We start from the raw sequence: 21,214 nt of genomic DNA, 5'->3' as shown, positions 1-21,214 counted from the left end.
TTCTACATGCCAAAGAAGGCCAGAGATTGCCAACAAACCACTGGAAGCTAGAGAAGAGGCATGGAACAGACGCTTCCTCCCAGCTCTCAGGAGGAACCAATCTTTCTGAACCTTGGACTTCTAGTCTCCAGAACTGTAAGACAATAAACTTCAGTTGTCTAAGACAGCCAGTGTATAGTAATTTGTTATGGCAACTCTGCAAACTAATATATCATTTAAATGCTGATGACTATCGAATCTCAAATTCCAATCTCCAAGCCCCAGACCACTTTGGGAATTGAACATCCTCTAATTTGTGCCTAGATTTTAATTTATAAAGGTGATGGAGAAGTCAATGCCACTGAAACATTTAATGTTACAGTTCCCCTAGAAACTAGAGGCACAGCTCACCACACAGGACGGCAGGGAGAGGCACCAGTGTAGAGGGCAGAAAGGAGCAAGGGGGAAGACCTAGGCCAAGGCCTTTGCTAAATGGGAAAGGCAAGGCAAGGCAGACAGTTTAAAATTGGCTAGTTGGAGTCAGTCAGGCAGGCCTTGGGACATAGGAACTATTCCTAGTTATCAGATACCTGACCCTGGGTTGATCTAGGACAGGGGAAATATTAGTTTATTGAGTGAGAATTAGATTAAAGAGGCAGGTCAGAGTATGGGCTCTGGATTGCAGGTGAGATGCCAACTTTGGCTGTTTGGCCCTGTGATTCACGGCTGCCAAGTAGACTAATACAGAATCTAAGAAAACACAACTAGAACATCTACCAGCACACTAACCTCTATGTGTCCAGTCAGAACGAATCCTTTCTCCTCAAACCTCCTTCCTCTTGGCTCTGTCGCAGTCCCCTGTCACAGGGACTGGCAGAGCCTTGCACCCCTGAGTCATACGGTCAGAAACCTGGGAGTCCTTCATGATTTCTCCTTTTCCCCCAGCCTCCAGTCTACCACCAGGTCCTATCAATTCTGCCTCCTGTCTTAAAGATCTTCACTCCTCTTAGGAGCTTCCTCAAGGCCAGGCAGCCACCTGCCATTCCAAAGTTCTCTTAACAGCCTAACTGGCCTGTTTGCTTTCTCAGCCTCCTCTAATCCATCCTCCAAGCTGCCTGAATGAATTCTAAAACACAGTTCTAGTCATGTCGCCCACCCCTTCGTAAAACTCTTTGATGGCTTTCCTCCACCCTTAGTTTAAACTCTAACATCCTTTGTGTAGCTGCTCACTTTCTGATTCTTGACCATCTCGTATGCTCCAGACACACCACATTTCTTTTGATTCCTTTAAGAAGTCTCTCACATCCAGGCTTTCGCTTACACTGTTTCCACTCCTGGAACTCTTCTCTCCCCAGCTCTCCTTTGCCTGGGAAGCTCCTACTTGTTTTTTTGGTTTCACCTTAAATGTATCATCATTTAACATCTGGGTACACTTTCTCTGACCCACGGAGTTTGGGCACCCTCCTCAGTGCTCTCACTGCAGCTCTACTTCCCTTACGCAGCCCCGTGCCCTATGGCAGGGGTTCAACCCTGACTATACATTTGAATCTTCCAGAGAACAAAGTTATATCAACACCGAGGCTCCTCTCCAGACCAACTACATTGCAGGGGGCGAGGCATAGGCACTGGTAGTTTTTAAAACTCCCAGATGATTCTGATCTTCAGTCAAGGTTGAGAACCACTGCTGTTAGATGACATACTTGTTTCCACATTCCAGTAATGACAGGGAACCGCATCCCGGGGTTTCCCAAGTGCCTGGTACAAAGTGGGTGATGAGTACATATCCATCCCCCTTCCTTGATGGGGATTAGATGAGACAGCACAGAGTGACATTGTGTGACTGTAACCTATGTGTGTGTGTGACTCTATGTAGAATGACATGCATTCAATAGCTGAGACCTAAGTGACAGCGGGGGGTGTCACAGCGGTAATGGTTGTGTCCAGTATGGGAAGGCCACTGTGAACGGCCGAACACGGTGGGACGGCAGTGTTGTCACAAGGTGAGTGGCCATGTCCTGAGTGTGAAGGTCACAGGATGTCACCGCAGGAGTGGCCGTGTCCTGGGTGCCAGTGACTGGGACCACGCCCAGGCTGCCTACCTCGCGCGGCCGGGCAGGCTCTGGAGCAGGCGCGGGAGGAAGCTCTCACCAAGATGGCGGCTGTGGGGAGGCCGTGGCTCCTCGCAAGGGGCGGCGCCGCTGGTGACCGCGAGGCGGAAGCAGGAGGCGTCCAGGCGTGCTCCCCTTGGGTTACGGGGCGGGGAGGCCATTTGCAGGTGACTTGGCTCAGCCCGGCGTCAGCCCTCACCACGCCTACCGCAGGGCCCAGGGGCAGGGGGCGGGCTCTGGACCTCCGCACCCGCCCGCTGCGGAGGCCGACCCTGCACTCGCCGGGCTACAGCGTGTAACGGGCGGGGCCGGGTGCTGGACCCCCAGTCAGGGACTTGGGGATCAGGGCCCAACCACCCAAGATGCCGAGCTCCTCCCAGGGCCCGCAGAATGGCACCTGGGCAGAGCCCTTCTCCCTGCTTTTAGGTCTTGGCGCCACCCTCTGCCTGGGTTACTACTGGAGATCCGTGCCACAGGTGGGTGCGGGCCCAGACTCTGGCCGCCGGGTTTAGGATCCTCGGGCCTAAGGGGCCGCTTCCTGCCAGAGGCTGGAGCCCTTTGTGGGAGGGGGCACGATGGGGCCTCCCCCAACAGGTGAAATTTGATGCCCCCACGCCACCAGCAGCCCTGCTTTGCTGGATCATCGATCATCTAACGGAGGATGTCGGTTCCTTGCCCGCCTAGATTCTCTGCATCCCGTATGCTCCCCGTGCCAGCTTGGCCTTGCAGGCAGCGGAGGGGTGCTGCTCCCCGAGGATGCGGGCAAACATTTGGGGAAGGGGGGATAGAAGGCATCCTGAGGTGTCAGGGAGATGCTTTCCTCTTCTAAAAAAGGCAGTCCAGCTGAGTTTCTCACTAGCCTCACCGAATAAAGGAACTGGAGGCCTGTGTGGCTCTGGCTGATTCCTACCGCCCCACCAGCTTAGTAAGGCCTTGCCTCTCCTAAAGGCTGGTGGAGGTTCCCCGCCTGGCTGAGGACTAATGGATAACCCCGTCGTCCATTCTGCCCTGTTTTTACTTCTAGGCTCTCCATGTATATTCGGTGCAATGGGAAATTCTGAAGAGATTTTTCTCACTGAAATTTAGATAAGATACAAAATTTACATATCCAGAAAAATCTAAATCTTTTTAATCTTCATTAAACTGTTGTAAGTAACTGAGTCTAATATAAAACCCACTGATTCAAGCCCTTAAAAAAGATCTACAGGGAATTTAAATGTTACCTAGCTTTTCAGAGCTTTTTACATTTGCATGTATTGTCTGCCTTAATTAAAGAACCAAACCCCACAGTACCCTATAAATCTTACCTTCTATGCCTAATTTCAAAAGTCAGTCATTTCAGGGACGCCTGGATGGCTCAGTGGGTTAAAGCCTCTGAGGCCTTTGGCTCAGGTCATGATACCAGGGTCCTGGGATTGAGTCCCGCATGCTTCCCCCTCTCTCTCTGCCTGCATTTCTGCCTACTTGTGATCTCTGTCAAATAAATAAATAAATATCTTAAAAAAAAAAAAAAAAAGTCAGTCATTTCAGACCAGAACTCTCCTTAACTAACCATTTTCCTCTGTTTGCAACCAGCCACAGAGAAGTCAGAGACCTCTGCCTCTTTATATTCCAGATCCTTCCTTGACTTCCATATACTGGTTAAACAGCAGGAAAAGTGCATTCTGGAAGTCCTAAGGAATTTGGATTGTCTAGCATGGTAATGGACTAGTATCGATTTATCCACAGAGACCAATGGCATCTCAAAAATTAGTCAAGAAACTCTCTACTAGAGCTAAAATGAAATTAACCTGTGACCTAATTTGTTCTCTACTGCTGAGCTGTTTGATCAGGGATTCCATAAATTGATAACAACTCAAAATCCTGGCAATGAGGAGGTAATAGAGCACAATGACTAAGAGCATGAGCTCTAGAGTCAGACCTGGGTTGAATCCCAGCTCTGCCACCAGCGGTCTTTGGCAAGCTAACGTACTCAACATTCAAACCTGTTCCCATGGGGGAATCACAAGATTATGCCAAAGAACTGTTGTGAAAATCACAGGATATAATCATGTAAGTGCCTAGCACAATGCTTGAAACATACGCACTCAACAATTTTTACTTACTGGTATTGGTGGTAATATTGTAATTGTGAATTCCATCCACTTTGCCTCTTGCTTGCTGTGTGACTTTGGGCAAACGACTTCATCTGACATAGTTTCCTCGTTTATAAATATCCTAGCCCATGAGATTGGGCTTAGCCTAGTACCTGCACATAGCACACAACGAATCACAAGCACCATTATTCAGGGCTTCAAGAGCAGGGTACAAGTCACATCTTGAAATGGCCTCTCCAGTTCATAATTTACCTAGCCTTTTTTGAGTACTGCTCCTGTAGAAGACCTACTAGAATTCTGATCATAGGGATCCTTAGGGCTCACAACAGAAATGCAATTTCTATTTCTTGAGCCTGGGGCCTTTCGACTTTCTATAGCATACCTTTTTTGTAAGCCTTCTATGTGGCTAGGCCCTCTCGTTCACTTGATTTGTTTCCAGAAGAACCAGCAGAGGCGTTGAAAAGTCAGGGCCAACTCCCCACTGATCTATCCCTGTCATACTACCTCTGTTACCTTTGCTTTGGCTGGCTTGAAAGAAGAGGAAAAATATGTTCCTCCTTGGGAGTATGTTCTAACAGCTGGCCCCATGACTAAGACAATGAGGTGCTCTGGTCAAAGTCTTTGAGTGTGAGCACATGCCGTAGGGAACATATGTGGCAATGCGGTGCAAAGCCAGGAAACGGAATGGCCAGGGCTGGTTTTAGGAAGATGCCAGTGTGGATAATTCAACTGCAGGGCAAAAGTCACAGACTGAATGGTGCCGTACTTCAGCCTCTGACCAGGATGCTAACCGAACTTTCCACAAGGAGTCAGCTGGGCCATGTATCTTACCTGCTCTCTCTAAAATAGGGCTGGGGCACGGATAGGCTGAGTGAGAGAGTTAGCACTCGGTCAGCTGCCGCAGCTCCCAGCCCTGGCAAGGAGTCGGTTCAGAGTCAGGCTGGGGACTAGGTTACTTGTGGGCTCTCGCTGTACTATATTCACAGTAGTGACTTGGCCATTCCGGGCCAAGGTGTGCTCGATTTCTCATTGCCAGAGGCCGGCCTCTGGAGGGGGGTCATGCTGGTGTCGGGCACCTCACTGGCCTTACAAACCAGCTGGGGGGTGAGGCAGACTATGTTGTGGTTGCAGAGGACTCCGCTGGTGACTGGGTTTCTGGCCTTCCTGGAGCAACACTGTCCAGTCACTCTGGAGACTTTCTACCCTACGCTATGGTGTTTTGAGGGGCGGCTACAAACCATCTTCCGAGTCCTACTGCAGTCCCAGCCTCCAGTCCCTTACTGGAGGTAAGAAGGGACAGAGGGGGTAAACAAGAGGCTGCAACTACAGGGGAATCCCCTGCCTGCCTTCTTGAACCTGAAGGTAATCTTTGCCCCATCTACCCTGGTGTGCAGGGATAACAATCAGAGCGGTTATATGGAAGGGCTATTTAATTGCTCAACCATGAGGTAATATTTAATCTTATATGTCCCATTACAGCTTGTTATGTTTGGTTTTTCGTGGTTTTTTTGTTTTGTTTTTGTTTTTTTAAGATTTTACTTACTTATTTGAGAGAGAGCGCATTATGAAAAGAGAGACAGAAAGAGAGAATACAAGCAGGGTGGCGGGGCAGAGGGAGCAACAGACTCCCCGCTGAGCAGGGAGCCTGACGTCAGGCTTGATCCCAGGACCCTGGGATCATGGACCTGAGCCAAAGGCAGATGCTTAACTGACTGAGCCACCCAGGCACCCCACACTTTGTTAGGATCCTAATGTCTTGCATAATGTATACCCTGAAATGATGCTAATGGGAAGGTTTGGGAGTTGTTTACTGGGGAAGAGAGGTAAACCTTCCGAAGTATATGGAGATCCTAGATCCTAAGTTTCTTTGTGTGCCCTTTCCTTTAAAACCACAGTGAAGTCCTCCAAACCCCAGAGAGAGGCCAGGTCCTGATAGACTGGGCTGGCCTACGCGGCAGCAGTCAGCACCCTGACTCTACTACCCAGCCCATTGTGTTATTACTTCCCAGCATCGTGGGCAGTAGCCAGGACTCCTATATCTCCCAACTGGCTAGCCAAGCTCTGAGGGATGGTTACAGATAAGGATGGGTCAAGTCCAGAGGAAGTGGGTGGTGGCTGAGAACTTGTAATAGGGAAGGCAGTGAAGACCCTGACCCCTCTGGGGAGAAGGCACTATATTGTATGAAGGGCACCTTCTGACTGGGGTCTTTCTGAAGGCTACCAGAAGGGGAGGCTCTAGCTGGGATGTACCTGTGTGTGCCACAGAGCTGCTGTATTTAGTCACCGGGGCTGCCGTGGGGAAGAACTGCTGGTAAGTGCCCGCCTCGCTCCTCATAGCCCTTCTCCCTTAACAGATCCTTGGGCCTGGGGTTCTACCTACCTTCCTCCTTCCATGTCCCTGCCATCCTTCTGCCTTCTGGCCAGGGCCTCCCTCCCTACCCAATGATCTGGCTTGCCTCAGACCCACAGGGCCTTTTCTGCCAGCAACACTGAAGGTCTGGAGACAGTCGTGAACCACATAAAGCACCGCTACTCCCGAGCTCCACGGCTGACCGTGGGCAGCTCTCTTGGAGGGTAAAGGTTGTCTGGACTTGCCCCAAAGGCCCAGTCTTCGTTTCCTCCTCCGTGTCCTCTTCCTCTCTCCTGTGCCCCCGCTAATATCCTTCAGGATATTAGGGCTGAACCACCTAGCCCGAACAGGGCAGGCTTCAGGGCTGGTGGCGGCACTGACTCTGTCTGCATGCTGGGATTCCTCTGAGACCACCCGCTCCCTGGAGACCCCACTCAACTCACTGCTCTTCCATCAGGGCCTCACTGCTGAGCTCTGCCACACTGTGAACCGGTAGGGTCTTGGAAGTGGGAGGAGGCAGCAGACAGCTGGGGTGGCGGACAGACCAGGTTCTCCCCGCGCTCAGTCAGTTTTCTGTCTGGGTTTGCTCACTCATGAGACAGACAGGGTCAGATCCAGCAGAGGCAAACCTCTATGAATTCTTTTGCAGAAACAGAAAGGTGATGGAAAAGGCGGTGAATGTAGACTTTGTGCTACAGGTACAGTCTTTCAACCAGCAGCCCCTGCCCAAAGTTGCTCGGTATCTTCTTATTCCCTAGCCTCATCCTAGCCTACCCCACCCTCTACCCCACCCCCTACCCCAGGTAGGCCTGCACAGTCCGCCAGTTTGATGAGCGCTACACCACTGTGGCCTTTGGCTATCAAGACTATGTTACCTACGACCAAGCAGCTAGCCCAAGAACCAAGGTGGATGCCATCCAGACCCCTGTGCTCTGCCTCAATACAGCTGACAACCCCTTCTCTACCATCTGCAGTGAGCACCCTGAATCTGGATGCTTTAGAGGCCCTAGGGGAAAATGGGCCATGAGGTCCAAGAAGAAAGAGCCTGGACTCTTACGAAAGGCCCAGGTTCCTGACCTCCTTTCCAGTCCCTCCCCAAGCCCTTCCCATACAGGCTGCCCAATGCTCTCCCCACGTCGCACTGCTACATGACCCGCCTTTTACATCCGTACGCCAGAGCCGTCTTCCAGCACCCATCGGACCTGCTCAACCTCGGGGACCTCTTACCTTCCAACAGAGGCAAGAGCTGACAGCAGAACCACCAGGGTCTTAATTCCGTCTTCGCTTATTTATTAAATACCAACTTTTCCTGAAAAATGGGTAGAGGTTCATTTTCCCTTTCCTCAAGGTTAGGGTAGACCATCCAGGAACTTACTGTATATGTAGCCGAGCTGGCTTGGAGCTACCAGCTGGACCCAGAGACGACAGCTTGGGTCTTCCTTTTGCCCCTTCCTTCCCTCACTACAAGTCCCAGGCCAGTGCTTGCCCCAGCAAACACCAGGGGCTCACATGAAGAGCAGCTGAGGGACAGCAGTACCTCCGGGATCTTGGGCATCCTCACATGTTTCTGGAGAGAGGACAAGCTCAACTCTGGAGCCTCTGTTAGGCAGACAAAAGGATGCAGGTGGCATGACCTGGGCTGCAGATACCGCTGTCCTGGACGGCTTCACGGATGAAGAATGAAGGGCTCCCAGAACTCAGAGTCACCCAGGGCCGCAGCCAAACTTTCGCTGGGCAGGGCAGGCAATGCACATCAGTCTCCAGAGAAGCAACCCCAACCGTGGATGCAGGTGGGGTGAGCAACGGGGTCCAGGCCTCCACTCTGGTGTAGAAGATGGCAGTGTCCAGGCCCCTGACTCCCCAAGAGCAGGAGGGCTAAAGAAAACCTGGAAAGACAGTCTGGAGCAGCACGATGGTCATAACAATAAGCCCGACACACAGCAGGAGCAGCAGCCACACAGGAACACTCCCTGCACGAGGGAAAGGAAAGAAGTCAGAAGGCAAAGGAACTTCATAGTCCTAAGAACAGAAGACTTCAAGAAGGGGGCAGATGGCTACAAACAAGCAGCCCATTCTGCTGGGGGCAAGTTTCTGCTACAGCTAGAGGCAGGGTGGTACCGCCCACCCCAAGGACTCACTCCGAGACGGCAGCAGATGCAGCTGGCAACGACTATCCACAGCCACAGAGAACAGGGCAGTTTCATGGAACCCAAGGAGCTCTGGGCCACGACCCTTCTCAGGTAGAAAGGCCACATCCGTCACGACAATGCCATGAGCCTCCCTCACATAATAGAGGCGCTGGAGACAAAAGAACTAGTGAGGGAAGGCCCAGTTAGAAACATTCCTTCTGGAAAACATGCTCCCTGTCCCCAGATGGCCTTCCCTCTCTGTCCTGGGCCAGACTCCTTCTCGCACCCTTAGACTGAAGCAGGCCTAGATAGCCACTCCCTCCCCTCCCCCCACCCCCCACTGAAGAGCGCTCCGGGCTCTACACCTTACCTGGAGAGAGAAAGCTATGTAGATGGCAACAGAGCCAGTGACTGTGCCCAGGCCTAGGAAGGTACCCGATTCACTGCAACAAACAATAAAGTGGTCACTGTTCTGGAGGCCTGTGCAGCAACACTCACTAACAGCGGTCTTCAGAGCCTCAGACCCGACACCTTCCCGAGCTCCCCCACACATCCCGCAACCAGTTAAGCCACCACTGCCTCACACCTGACACTAAGGCAGGAGATGACTTCATGGCCACAGGGCTTGGTCCGAAGGGGCAGGAAGGTGGAGCCATCCCAGGCTGTGAGGTAGCACGGTGGGGGCTGGCGCAGACGCTTGTGGGGTATCTGCACTGTGAAGAGTCGCAGCCTGGTGGGTTGGTCTGGAACCTGCCCAAACCTGGGGGGCCAGGTGAGAGGCCATTCAGCTCCTGGGGTCTGCTCAGCCCTTCTCAGAGGTCTGTGCCCTCCTGTACCCTGGTCAGGCCTGGGGAAAGCCCAAGACGGCAATCCTCCCCAGCTTCCCCCCAGTCTTTTCCCACTCCCCCACATCTAGGCTGTGCCTCTTTTAGCTACCCTCTGGGGTCTCACACCTGCAGGCCTGGTAGCGGTAAGGCGTGTTAGGAAAGGTGGGTCCGTTTTCTTGCCAGTGCAGCTGTGTCACCAGCTGATCCTTCTGCCACACGGAGGCCTTGAGGTCCCAGCCTACAGTTACCAACTAGTCAGGAATCAAGATTCCGAGGATGGACAGTTAGGGGATCCACTCACTGGACAAGCAGCATAATCACCTACTTTCTCCACCCTCTCACTTCCTCACCTTGCCATCAGGCCCCAAAGCCAGGTCCTCAATCTCTCCTTCGTGGGCTCTGAACTCCAGAACTTTCTCTAGGCTGGGTACCTGCAGTCAAACCACCAGCATGGTTACCCTCAAGTACCTGACCAGCCGCCATGATCCCCACCCATCTTCTTTTCTGCCACCCAGTGCAGTCTTCACTCACAAGTTTCCCAGAACCCATGTTCGGTTTCTCACAATTCTGGCCTTGCTGCTACAGACATGGGTCCCCTAACCCCCCAAAACCACACCTTCCAGATACGAACGTGACCATCTGTCCCTCCAGTGGCAAGCAGGGTGTTATCGTGATTGAAGCATACAACTTTCTGAAACGGATCAGGGCTGAAGTCTGTCTGCACCGCTTGCAAATTCTCTACAGTGAGTTCTATCCCCTCCTGGTGGGTTTCAGCTTCAGACTTCTTCTCTACTGGAGCTGCCCCCTTCCTCTGTCGAGGCCCCTGCTCCTTGGAACCTGCAACACAAAGAGCCTGCCAGATTCCGGGCTTCTAGAGTAAGTAGTACTGGTCTCCTCCCTAGTACTGAACATCCGGCTTCTTGCCGGCTACCATAACCCACACTTCCAGCCCCACTTTTTTTTAGAAACCAACAGAAGTGATCTTTTTTTTTCTTTTTTAAGGCTTTATTTATTTATTTGACAGACAGAGATCATGAGTAGGCAGAGAGAGAGGGGGAAGCAGGCTCCCCACCCAGCAGAGAGCCCGATATGGGGCTCGATCCCAGGACTCTGAGATCATGATCTGAGCCAAAGGCAGAGGCCTAACCCACTGAGACACCCAGGTACCCCCCCCAACATAAGTGACCTTACTCATTTAACCCTTTCCCCAAAGCTAAAGAGGGAGCTTCTCACCTGCCTTTTCTGCTTTGGTTTTGCCCTTCTGCTGATGGGTCTGGAAGCGCAGGAGCTGACAGTGGGCATCCTGCCCTGCGGCAAGGATGTTACCAGCCAGCGCCAAGTTCATGGTAGCCCGTGTCTCTGTGTCATGCGAGTGTAGCAAAGAGGCACCCAGGCGCCCATTAATCTGCTCTAGCTGTAGAAAGTGCTGTGGAAGAGAGAACCAGGATGAGCAAGGCTTAGGGGTGCCCAGAGAGCACCTCAAGGGCAGACTTACATCCTATAGTCTAAAGCCCTACCCCTTTGGTTACTGCACTTTCTACTTTAAAAGGCTTTTTCCAGCCTGCTTGCTTCTCTCCCTTTCTTTGTTTCTTTCAAACCACAGAAATCTGTACAGCAAGCAGGGTTGGGATTAATACCTCCAGTTTACAAAACAACAGGGTGACTCTCAGAGGAGTGAAGAAACCTAGCCTAAAGGCCAAACGCACCACTCCTGCCACTGCTGGAGAGCAGTGGGAAAAGTCCTTGTGGCCTCCCCAGAGAAGACCACGATAAGACCCCTGGAGCTGCCCTTGAGGTCGAGTTGAAGCTTAAGTTCCTGCCTAAGAGGTACTGTATATTGGTTTTACTCTACCTTGGGAGTTCCTGGTGAGTAAGTTCTTAGCTGAAACTCGCGCCCGGGCGCCGGAAAAGCCCAGCTTCCCACCGGGGAGAGGCAAGGTCTGAAGCCTGAGGTGCGGCCATCCCCCAGACCCCCTACCACCATCATCCCTGGCGTGACCCTGCCCCAGTGACCCTGAGCTCTCACCACGCCATTCTTTATGCCCGTCTTAGCAGCGCCTCCTCCGCCTGCAGCGATGAGGAGCCCGGTGCTGGGGTCGACCTGAAGCGCATACAACGGGAACGGGGCCCGGTACAGCTCTGGCGCCCGACGCCGGCCCATCCTGCTCCCGGCGCGCTTCACTCTAAGTACCGCAGGACCCAGGACATGCCGCGCCCGCTTTCGACCCCTGTCCCGGACGCTATTTAACTTGGTCCCGTGGCCGTCAGGAGACTTCCCGACTCCTCTCTCACACCCTCCGAGCTGCCAAAACTCTAACCCACAGATTCGCGAAAACGACACTCAGAGATCCGGATCTCCTCCCCACCACCCGTCCCAACCCGGTCGGCTTGTCGCGCAGTGCGCACGCGCACCTAGCCCGCGGCTCTCCTTGCGCAGGCGCAAGACCGCCAATACGCGTCAGCGTTAGCCGGCCTGTGACCCGACACCCGCTTCAGGATTCCGTCCACCATGTGACGTCAGCCTCCACCATGTTTGTGCAGGGTGGGAAGGCAGGCTCGGCGTCCAGAGTCTTGGTTGGTGTTTCCGGAGGAGGGGAGCTAATAAAAGCTAAGAGATGTTGGGGTCCCTGGATGGCTCAGTGGGTAAGCATGTACCTTTGGTTCAGGTCATGATCTTGGGGTCGTAGGATCCAGCCCCACATCGGGCTTCCCGCTCAGCCAGAAGCCTTCTTCTCCCTCTCCCCTGGCTTGTGCGTCCTCTCTTGCTGACTCTCTGTTAAATAGATAAATAAAATCTTTTAAAATAATTAAATAAATGAAGTTTTTATTAAAAAAAAAATCCTTGGTTAGGGCTGTCCCCATTTCACGAGTGATACACAAGCCCAGCCCTTACCTTTTATCCTAGAGTGGAAGTGATTTGTTCCAGGTCACACACCTTGGAAATTCAACATTTGGGAAGATGAATGGTGTCTTTTGCCTTCTGATGTAGGCAGCGTGGATTTTAAAATAAAACTGGCTTTAAATCCTCAATCCAGGGGTGCCTGGATGGCTCAGTGGGTTAAGCCGCTGCCTTCAGGTCATGATCTCGGAGTCCTGGAATCGAGCCCCGCATCAGGCTCTCTGCTCAGCAGGGAGCCTGCTTCCTCCTGTCTCCCTGCCTGCCTCTCTGCCTGCTTGTGATCTCTCTGTCAAATAAATAAATAAAATCTTTAAAAAAAAAAAAAGTTTCTGATTAAAAAAAAAAAAATCCTCAATCCACCACTTTCTGGTTTGAAGAAACCCCTCACGTTTGAGAACTGGCCATTCTTGCAGCACTGCACGCTAGTCCTGCATTCAAGGGTTTGGGAGGGGCTGCACCCAGCTGACACCCTCAGAGGGAGGCATCTTAGCTCCCAGGCAGGGCAGGTCTCTTTTCTGCCTGGCATTTCCATCTTCCTGAGGGGGCCCCTTGGGTTTCCGATCTTCAAAATTAGATTCTTAAATGTTTCTCTGCAAGTGAATCTTAGGAATGTCCGTCCCTTCAAGGAGACACCTCCTGCTGCTCCCCTGGCTGCCTAAGTAAACAACCTTGTTAACCTAAGGTGCACTCAGAGGAAGGAGCCCAGTGGCTTCATCTTTGGGAATGCCATTATCCGTTCCATCAAATTAAATTAAATGTGTGAAGGGCCTCACAGAGCCCTCTGCACATCTCAGGTGCTCAGGCATTATGGATCACATGCCCTCCTCAGGTACATGGCACCTACTCTCCTAGCCACCCTGTTTCCTTTGACTGTCCCTCTCTCTTTGCTTAATTGTGGTCACCAGTAGGTTCAGCTACCCCCTGTGTCTGCTCAGCAGAACACTGAGATTGTGGCAGGATTTTTCCTTTAGTGCCCACAGTTCTTGGTCACACCATGTCTTCAAAGAATGAAGAGGTAGGCCAGAGGTAGGCCAGACGAAGAGTGGTGGGCAGCAAAGCAAAGTTTGTTGACCGATATTATAGAGATCCTGAAGAGGGAAGGGGACCCGAGAGGGTTGCCAATTTGGCGGTTAAATCTAGGGGTTTTTACAGGTGCTTTGGTGTGGGCTCTTTTAATCTGATTAACTCTCCATGTGCCTGTCACCCAATCAAGTTTTAGTCCACACGCTCATCTACCTATCAGGTAATTGTTCACGTGGGAAAGGGTGGAGGGCTCCCTCCAGGGTGGTGTTTCATAGTAGCCTCGGGGATCAAGAGGCGGTGCTACCACTGTCTTAAGGCATGCTGTCCAGCCACAGGCCACTGGATTGAGCTCTTAGCTTAAATATCCCACTGACTGTTGAGCTGCTCCCCCCCCACCCCACCACAGGCCTGGGTTATGACACCCAAGGCCATTCCTTTACTTTCTGTCACATACAAGTTGTAAATCCTCCCAGTAGGAAGACTTAAAGCTGGGCCACTGAGTAAAGCCTAGAATAACAGGATGGGGTCTTTTTCCTTTTAAGGGTAGTTTTCTCTTAGGACGGACAGGGAGTAAGGGGGTGCTTACCCCTGCCTGCCTTTCTTCTGACTATCCTCCATCAATGTGGGAAACAAAGGTGAAAGAAAAAATTATATTTCTTTAGAATTTAACAGCCAGCCCATTGACAAGTCCTTGAGACAGGCAGTGACCTTCCTCTAGACACTCAACTGCCTCAATGTTAATACTTAGCTAGAGGCAAAAGGCAACATTAGTTTAACATTATCTCAACCTCTAGGATCCTGTAAGTCTCCTTTAACATATAAAAATTCCTTTGGAAACTTCTTTCATCTCTACCCCCAAGATACATGTTAGCAAACACCCCCCAAGCATTTGGCCCACTAATAACATCTGAAGAGTCTCATGACTAACGTATTAGACAGTAAGAAACAACCTTTTCCCAACAATAGCTAGCCCCCTCGAGGTCCTGGAAACCTTGCTTCCAAAATTCCTTAGAGACTCACGCTTTATCTAACCTCCTCGCAACTTGAAAGTATATATAACCAGCCACTCCTCACAACTCTAGTGCAGCTCTTTCTGCCCATGGGTCCTGTCCCCCCACCTTTTTAAAAGATTTTATTTATTTATCTGACAGAATGGAAACACAAGCAGGGGTGTGGGAGAGGGAGAAGCAGGCTTCCCACCAAGCAGGGAGCCTGATGTGGGGCTGGATCCCAGGACCCAGGGATAATGACCTGAGCCCAAGGCAGCCGCCTAACTTACTGAGCCACCCAGGCAGCCCTCTGTCCCCATGCTTTAATAAAACCACCTTTTGGAGCACTCTCTCTGTTAAATAAAAAAAATTTTTAAATCATTTCTTAAAAAAAAAAACAAAACACCTTTTTGCACCAAGGACGTCTCAAAAATTCTTTCTTGGGCGCCTGGGTGGCTCAGTGGGTTAAAGCCTCTGCCTTCGGCTCGGGTCACAATCCCAGGATCCTGGGATCGAGCCCCACATCGGGCTCCCTGCTCGGCGGGGAGCCTGCTTCCCCTCTCTCTCTCTGCCTGCCTCTCTGCCTACTTGTGATCTCTGTCTGTCAAGTACATAAATGAAATCTTTAAAAAAAAAAAAAATTCTTTCTTGACTGTCCTCTCCAAACCCCGACATTTCCACATCAGACACTCACACACGTTTGCAGGGTCAGGCTTTTATTGACACGCTAGAGGCTGAATGGGGTCTAAGGTGCCCTTCATCCTCTTCAGCTAGGAGAGAGCAGATTCCACAAAGGGCTCCCAGGGTTCAACGTTGGAGAACACACCTGACCTCCTGCCAGCCAGCCCTTCAGGGTGTCTCGGGGGCTCCCCAACATCTGGGGCCTGGTGGGGACAGCAGGGTTCAGAGGAGATACTCCAGAGAGCCTCCTCGGCTCCGGAACGAAGCTGGTGACTTTCGGAGAATGGGTTCTGGAGAGACTGGCCTCTTGGGCCCAGAGGAAGGCCCGGGTTTCGGGTAGACGGTGGCCTGTTTGGGTGCCTGAGGCTGAGGCCCCGAAAAGCACGTAGAGTTGGGTGATTGAAGGCCTGCAGATCTGAGGCTGGCGGTCTGGGAGGCTGCGCCCCGGGTTGGACCTGCCTGCGCCTGAGCCACTGGTGCTTGAGCTGCCGGGGCCGGGGACGCCTGGGTTTGATGTCCATGGGCCTGAGCAGCCTTGCCCTGAGGCCCTGCTGCCTCTGGTCTTCTTTCGGGCAACAGGTGCAAGGCCCTGGCCTGGCCCCGAGGCAGGCGGAGGCCAAAACCAATGCCTATGCGGAGTCGTCCGGATTCCTGGCCTTGTGCGCAGGGCAGTAGCTGGAGGAAGGCAAGCAGCCGGGGGCCAGTCCTGTACCTGGGGATGGGGCAAGAGGGGCTGCGGGGCTTGAGGCACACCAGGCATACGGGATATTCTACAACGGGGGCCGGGCCAGGTCTGCCCAGCCACATACGCTGCAAGAGCAGTAGCTCCAGGTCGAGAGCAATGCGGCGGTGCCCCAGATGGGCCACCAGGGCCTGGGCCAGGGCTCCTGGGTCCCTGAACTCCGCAGGGTCCTTCTCGCTTGTCACACATTCCCCCACCAGCCCAGGGGACCTGGTGTCCCCGTACTGATCCCGGGGCCACGCCTGCCTCTTTGAGTGGTAACCACCAGAAGGTAGGCTGGGGGATGGGGAAGTGACAGTGGAGCTAGGGCAGTCTCCTGGGGGGGAGGGAGACTGACAATGAGTGTCGGGGAGAGAGGTGTTCTGGGGCTGAGAGGGAGAGGAGGAATGGGTGTGAGCCGGGGAGGGGTACCACCCCTGGGAGGGAGAGGAAGAGGGTGGGAGGGAGTGAGAGGTGTAATTCTGATGAAAGAAGCTGGGGGAACTTGGGAGAGAGGAAGAGTGAGGGTGTAGGATAAAGTCAGAATTTGAGTCAGAAGAGTAGAAAGGGGAGCCAGGAGAGTGGGACCGTGGGGTCCCTGGGGAGCAAGGGGAGTAGGAGAGAGGGGGCCTTCGCTGGGGAGGCAGAGGCTGTGGGTGGCTGGGTGGGGAGTCCACAAGTTGCAAGGGGCCCAGAGGGGGGCGCCCAGGGGCCGCTGCGTTCTGGAGCAGCACCTGGTCCTTATTTTGAGGCTCCATTGCCTTGAGTTCAGAAGAGATGTGGGGCAGGGGTGGGGGCGGGGCCGGGGGGGTGCCTCAAGACCGGAGAGGAGAGACCTGGCAGAGTCAGGGCCAGTGTCTCTGAGGCCAGAGCTGGCTGAGAAATCAGGGCCTTCTGTGTGCAAGCCTGGCTCCAGCCCGGTGCTGGTGCAGCTGTCGGTGGCAGGACAAGGAGACACCCCGCCTGTAGCACTAGGCTCTCTGAGTGTGTGGGCCGGAGCTTGGGTCTAAAACTTGGCCTCTGGCTTGGCCGTCAGCCATCAGTGAGGGATGTGTAGGGATGGAGAACCAGAGCTTCCTCTTGTTAGCTGAGGATCCGCAGCAGTAATCTGGGTGCGCTGGGGAGGAAGACACAGCCCATCAGATCTGTAGAGAAAGAAACAGAATCTAAGATATTGGGAGAATTGGTCCACTTCTGGCTCTGAAAAAACTGATTTACCAAGACCCTAAATCCACGTCACCTTTGGGGTCAGAAGAGCTGGCAAAATGCTCCAGGGAAGGCGAGAGATGAGGAGGAGAAGGATGGGCGTGGGGAGGTCGAATGGCGTTAGAGGAGGGGGCTTGAGGATGGCCACGGAGATAGGACTAGAAATTGGGGTTTCTGGTGCTGCGAGCTCTTACCAGTGAGGGTTCCTCTGAGCTGGGTGTCACAAGGCACTTCAGCAATGAGGAACCTGGGAGAGAGAGGAAGCGTCGCAAAATGGTGGCTACTCGCCCTCTGTCCACAGCATCTGTCACCCTAAACTCACTTTGACCCAGATTTCTATCTGACCCTTGCCCTTGGTGGTCCTTCAGCCAGGAGGAGGTCTTCCGTTACCAATTTTTGCTCCCCTCAATCTGAGTCAGGGATTCTGCCAGCATCCTCATTTCCTGCCCCTCTGGTTTCCCTGACTCCTTGTCGCCCCTGATGCTGATGTCCTCTGGCTCTGCCGGGCCCTCAGCACGCCCAGCAGCAGAAGCAGGAGCAGCAGCAGCAACCCTGCGGCTGGCTGGTGAGAACTTCTGGGAGACTGAACTTTGTCTAAGGGGCGGCGTTGCCGCCCCCCTTGGGAACTATGAGCCCCATTCCCTGGGGGCAGCTCTCCCTGGCACCAAGTGCGGATGTCATAAAGGTCAGGTGCTGACATAATACACTCTCCGCCTCAAGGCTCTGGGACCTTCTTTCAGAGATCATCCAAAGGCTGGCCCTTGACAGAACTAAAGCAGACCTAATTCCTTGAGGCACCCAGTCTCCCCATCAGGACCTAACCTTCCCCTCCTCTCTGCCCATATATTTCACAGTTCCCACCGCCTCCTACATCCGGGGTTCCCGCCAACCACACGGCCTCTCTCAGCTGGCCTTTGTCTTCAAGGTCCTGTTTCCTTTTGCTCTCTGAGCAGTGGTTCACGTTCTATACTATTTCCACCCTTGGGCTACACTTCTAGGTTTTAATAACTATTTTCTCAACAGCTCTAGGGGGTATAATTCACATAGCATACCATCCACCCATTTAAAGTGTAAATTCACTGTTTTCCAGTTTACTCACAGGTTAAGTGCAACTATTATTAGTATCTAACCATGTTCTTCTTTATGATGGTGTCTATATCTAGAGAGATAAATGATAGAGCTATATCCTATTGGTGTCTTTCCAAAAAAGTATCCGTTTCATTTAAGTTTATTCTTAGTGACATACGGTTCTGTATACTTATGTATAGTGATCGATAAGTAGGTAGACCGAGATTGATTACAAGAAATTGGATCCTGGGGCGACTGGGTGGCTCAGTGGGTTAAGCCTCTGCCTTAGCCTCGGGTTATGATCTCAGGGTCCTGGGAAGGAGCCCCACATCAGGCTCTCTGCTCAGCCGGGCGCCTGCTTCTCCCTCCCCCTCTGCCTGCTCTCTGCCTACTTGTGATCTCTCTGTCAAATAAATAAACAAAATCCTTAAAATTTTTTTAAAAAATTTAAATAAAAATTAAATAAAAAGAAAAAGGAATTGGATCCTGTGTGTATGGAGAGTGACCAGCCCAAAGGTCTGCAGTCAGCACGCTAGATACCTGGAGAGCTAACGGCATCATTCCAGCCCAAGTCTGAAGGCCTGAGAACGAGGAGAGCCAATGGTGTCAGTTCCAGTGCAAATCTGAGTCCAAAGGCAAGAGAAAACTGATGCCCCAGCTTGAAGATAATCAGGCAACGAGAGTGAAGTCTCCCTCACTCTGCCTTTTTGGTTCTATTCAGGCCTTCCGTGACTGGATGGGGCTTGCCCATGTTAGTGAGGCAAGCTGCTTCACTCAGTTTACCAATCCAGATATTAATCTTGTCCAGAAACACCCTCACAGACACACCCAAAATAATGTTTAAGTAAATATACGGCCCCCTGTAGCCCAGGCAAGTTGACACTTAAAATTAACCATCACAATATATGACTGAAAGATGAGATGCCCTTCCAAGGAGCTAGGATTCCTATATTAAATAAGGAGGCGGTGCCCATTATCGATATTTCTAACTGTCGGGGCGCCTTGGTGGCTCAGTCAGTTAAGTGTCTGCCTTTGGCTCAGGTCGTGATCTCGGGGTCCTGGGATCGAGCCCCACATCGGGCTCTCTGCTCAATGGAAGTCTGCTTGTCCCTCTGCCTCTCCTCCCATTACCCCCTTGTGCTCTCTCTCTCAAATAAATGAATTCTTAAAAACATATATTTCTTATTGTCTTTTTTTTTTTCTTCAGGTGACCCAGAGGTTTTTTCACTCCAGGGCAAGTCGTAATAAATTTAGGATTGAGTAAGTGTCATGGCTTGTATAAAGTGAGAGAAGAGCACTGCTGAAAATGTCGGTGGTGGGAAAGGAAAACCAGGCAAAGTCTCTGGCACATCAGCTTTAGGGAACTGGAAATAGTAAGTTGAGATCCAGCCATAGGGACTGAGGAGTTTCCTGGGATATGAGACTTCTTGTACTAAAACCAAGACGGGGTGCCTGGGTGGCTCAGTGGGTTAAAATCTCTGCCTTCGGCTCAGGTCATGATCCCAGGGTCCTGGAATGGAGCTCCTCATCAGGCTCTCTGCTCAGCAGGGAGCTGGCTTCCTCCTCTCTCTCTTCCTGCTTCTCTGCCTACTTGTGATCTGTCTGTTAAATAAATAATCTTTTTTAAAAGAATTAGTTAATTTAAAAATTAAAAAAAATAAAACCAAGGCATTTCTGGATAAACTGGGACAGTTGGTCACTCTAGAACTTGGGTCCTCTTGGAAAATACTCATGTTCCCCTAGATGTATGAGGACCCCGATTTGAAGATTGCTGTTCACACAAAAACTTCTATAATAACTTCAATTTACACTAACCAATCTCTCCCTTAGTTTGTGTTAATTACTCTATGCTTAGTGAAATTTTAGTGACCAGGTGAGTAGAGGTTCTCTAAGCCCTTGGCGTCCAAGTTGGAAATGTGCTATCCTAATGAACTTGTTTCAGTTGACTAGTTGTTTCTTGTTATAGATAACTATCTACCATACTCTTCCCACCTTCCACTTCTCCAATCCTAGGCAAGAACACTCTGTTCTATTTCCTTCAAATGCTTTACAACATGCTCTTTCCAGAATTCTGCACGTGTTTCTTAAGAGGATAGATGAATGAATGGGTAAATTGAAAATTACCACGGAAAATTTGACCTTGGCACTTTTTTCTTTTCTTCTCTATTTGAGTTGTACATATGATACAGTCGGAAGGGACTGTTTGCAGAACTACCTTGAGCATTCATGGAGAAATCATCATTATAAGAGAGGTGTCCGATAACTGCAGATTGGTAAGTATTTAAAAAGGGGGGAAAAGAGCACTTGGGTGACTCAGTCATTAAGCGTCTGCCTTCGTCTCAGGTCATGGTTCCAGCTCTGCAGGATCGAGCCCCGCATTGGTCTCGATGCTCAGCAGAAAGCCTGCTTCTCCCTCTCCCACTCCCCCTGATTGCGTTCCCTCTCTCGCTGTCTCTCTCTTTCTCTGTGTCAAATGAATAAGTAAAATCTTAAAAACAAAACAAAACAAAGGAGGGAAGGGAAGAGAAAACAAATTCTAGTGTAAAGACCTATTTTACTGTCCCTGCTCCCCTTCCCCCAGGGGACTTAAAAACAAGTCCCGGAGACCAGCTCCAGGTGTGGAGGCCAAGAAAAACAAGGCTGTACCCACCTCGAGTCTAGCCCTGACATAAGTACAGCCATCTTGGCAAAGCAAAAGCTGGCACCTTGCACGGTAAGAGTGGGTTAGCATAAGAATGGCCATCCTGAAGGCCGAGAAGCCATTTTACTGAGCGTCCCTAACCAGCCCACACGTGCACATAACTTGAGATAAGAGAAAGTAGCTAAAACCTAGAAGCAACTTAATCATATACCACCAGGGCAGTTAGGTGATGGCGCCACAGGGACCAAATGTTAAAGAAAAGCAAATAGTTAACTTGCAGAGATCACAATCCTGCAAGACAGGAGTCTCCCTTGGTTTGCAAATGTCCTGGTGATTTACAACAAAAAGGGCTATCTTTTCAATGGCCCAATTTCCAGAGACAAAGGGCTCAGTTCCTCAAGGCCTACTAAGGTCGCCCTCCCCACCCTAAAACTGAGGGAGGCTTAGGCAGAAGGAAATGTAAATAAAGTTAAATTTCTTCTAAACCAAATCTCACT

At 51.5% G+C, this 21,214-nt stretch overlaps 3 protein-coding genes across 4 annotated transcripts; 1 reads left to right on the top strand and 2 right to left on the bottom strand.

Annotated features, from left to right (window-relative positions):
* Positions 1-2,364: 2,364 nt before the first annotated feature.
* Positions 2,365-7,783, top strand: ABHD1 (abhydrolase domain containing 1). Its single transcript, XM_032849536.1, is given in 10 exon segments — positions 2,365-2,563; positions 5,315-5,469; positions 6,079-6,276; positions 6,449-6,494; positions 6,645-6,757; positions 6,852-7,025; positions 7,183-7,231; positions 7,341-7,506; positions 7,634-7,676; positions 7,678-7,783. Coding segments are annotated over 10 exon segments (1,164 nt in total). The 5' UTR covers positions 2,365-2,449.
* Positions 7,784-7,802: 19 nt separating this feature from the next.
* PREB (prolactin regulatory element binding) lies at positions 7,803-11,854 on the bottom strand. 2 transcript variants are annotated; one of them, XM_032849534.1, is made up of 9 exons: positions 11,516-11,854; positions 10,723-10,915; positions 10,106-10,326; positions 9,840-9,920; positions 9,616-9,740; positions 9,249-9,422; positions 9,033-9,105; positions 8,672-8,831; positions 7,803-8,503 (listed from the first exon to the last, which is right to left on the bottom strand). In XM_032849534.1, the coding sequence occupies exons 1-9, from the start codon at positions 11,648-11,650 to the stop codon at positions 8,409-8,411; spliced, it is 1,257 nt and encodes a 418-aa protein (XP_032705425.1). In that variant the 5' UTR covers positions 11,651-11,854; the 3' UTR covers positions 7,803-8,408. The 2 variants fall into 2 exon arrangements, with proteins under 2 accessions (XP_032705425.1, XP_032705426.1); XM_032849535.1 differs by lacking the exon at positions 8,672-8,831 and having other exon boundaries at positions 8,450-8,503.
* Positions 11,855-15,103: 3,249 nt separating this feature from the next.
* PRR30 (proline rich 30) lies at positions 15,104-16,570 on the bottom strand. Its single transcript, XM_032849570.1, has one exon. The coding sequence runs from the start codon at positions 16,558-16,560 to the stop codon at positions 15,304-15,306; it is 1,257 nt and encodes a 418-aa protein (XP_032705461.1). The 5' UTR covers positions 16,561-16,570; the 3' UTR covers positions 15,104-15,303.
* Positions 16,571-21,214: the final 4,644 nt, after the last annotated feature.

Source organism: Lontra canadensis, unplaced genomic scaffold, assembly GCF_010015895.1.
Source record: "Lontra canadensis isolate GAN:19392208 unplaced genomic scaffold, GSC_riverotter_1.0 scaffold232, whole genome shotgun sequence".
Lineage (NCBI taxonomy): Eukaryota > Metazoa > Chordata > Mammalia > Carnivora > Mustelidae > Lontra > Lontra canadensis.
Note: the sequence above shows the minus strand (reverse complement) of the source record. Positions and strands in the feature narration are given on the sequence as shown.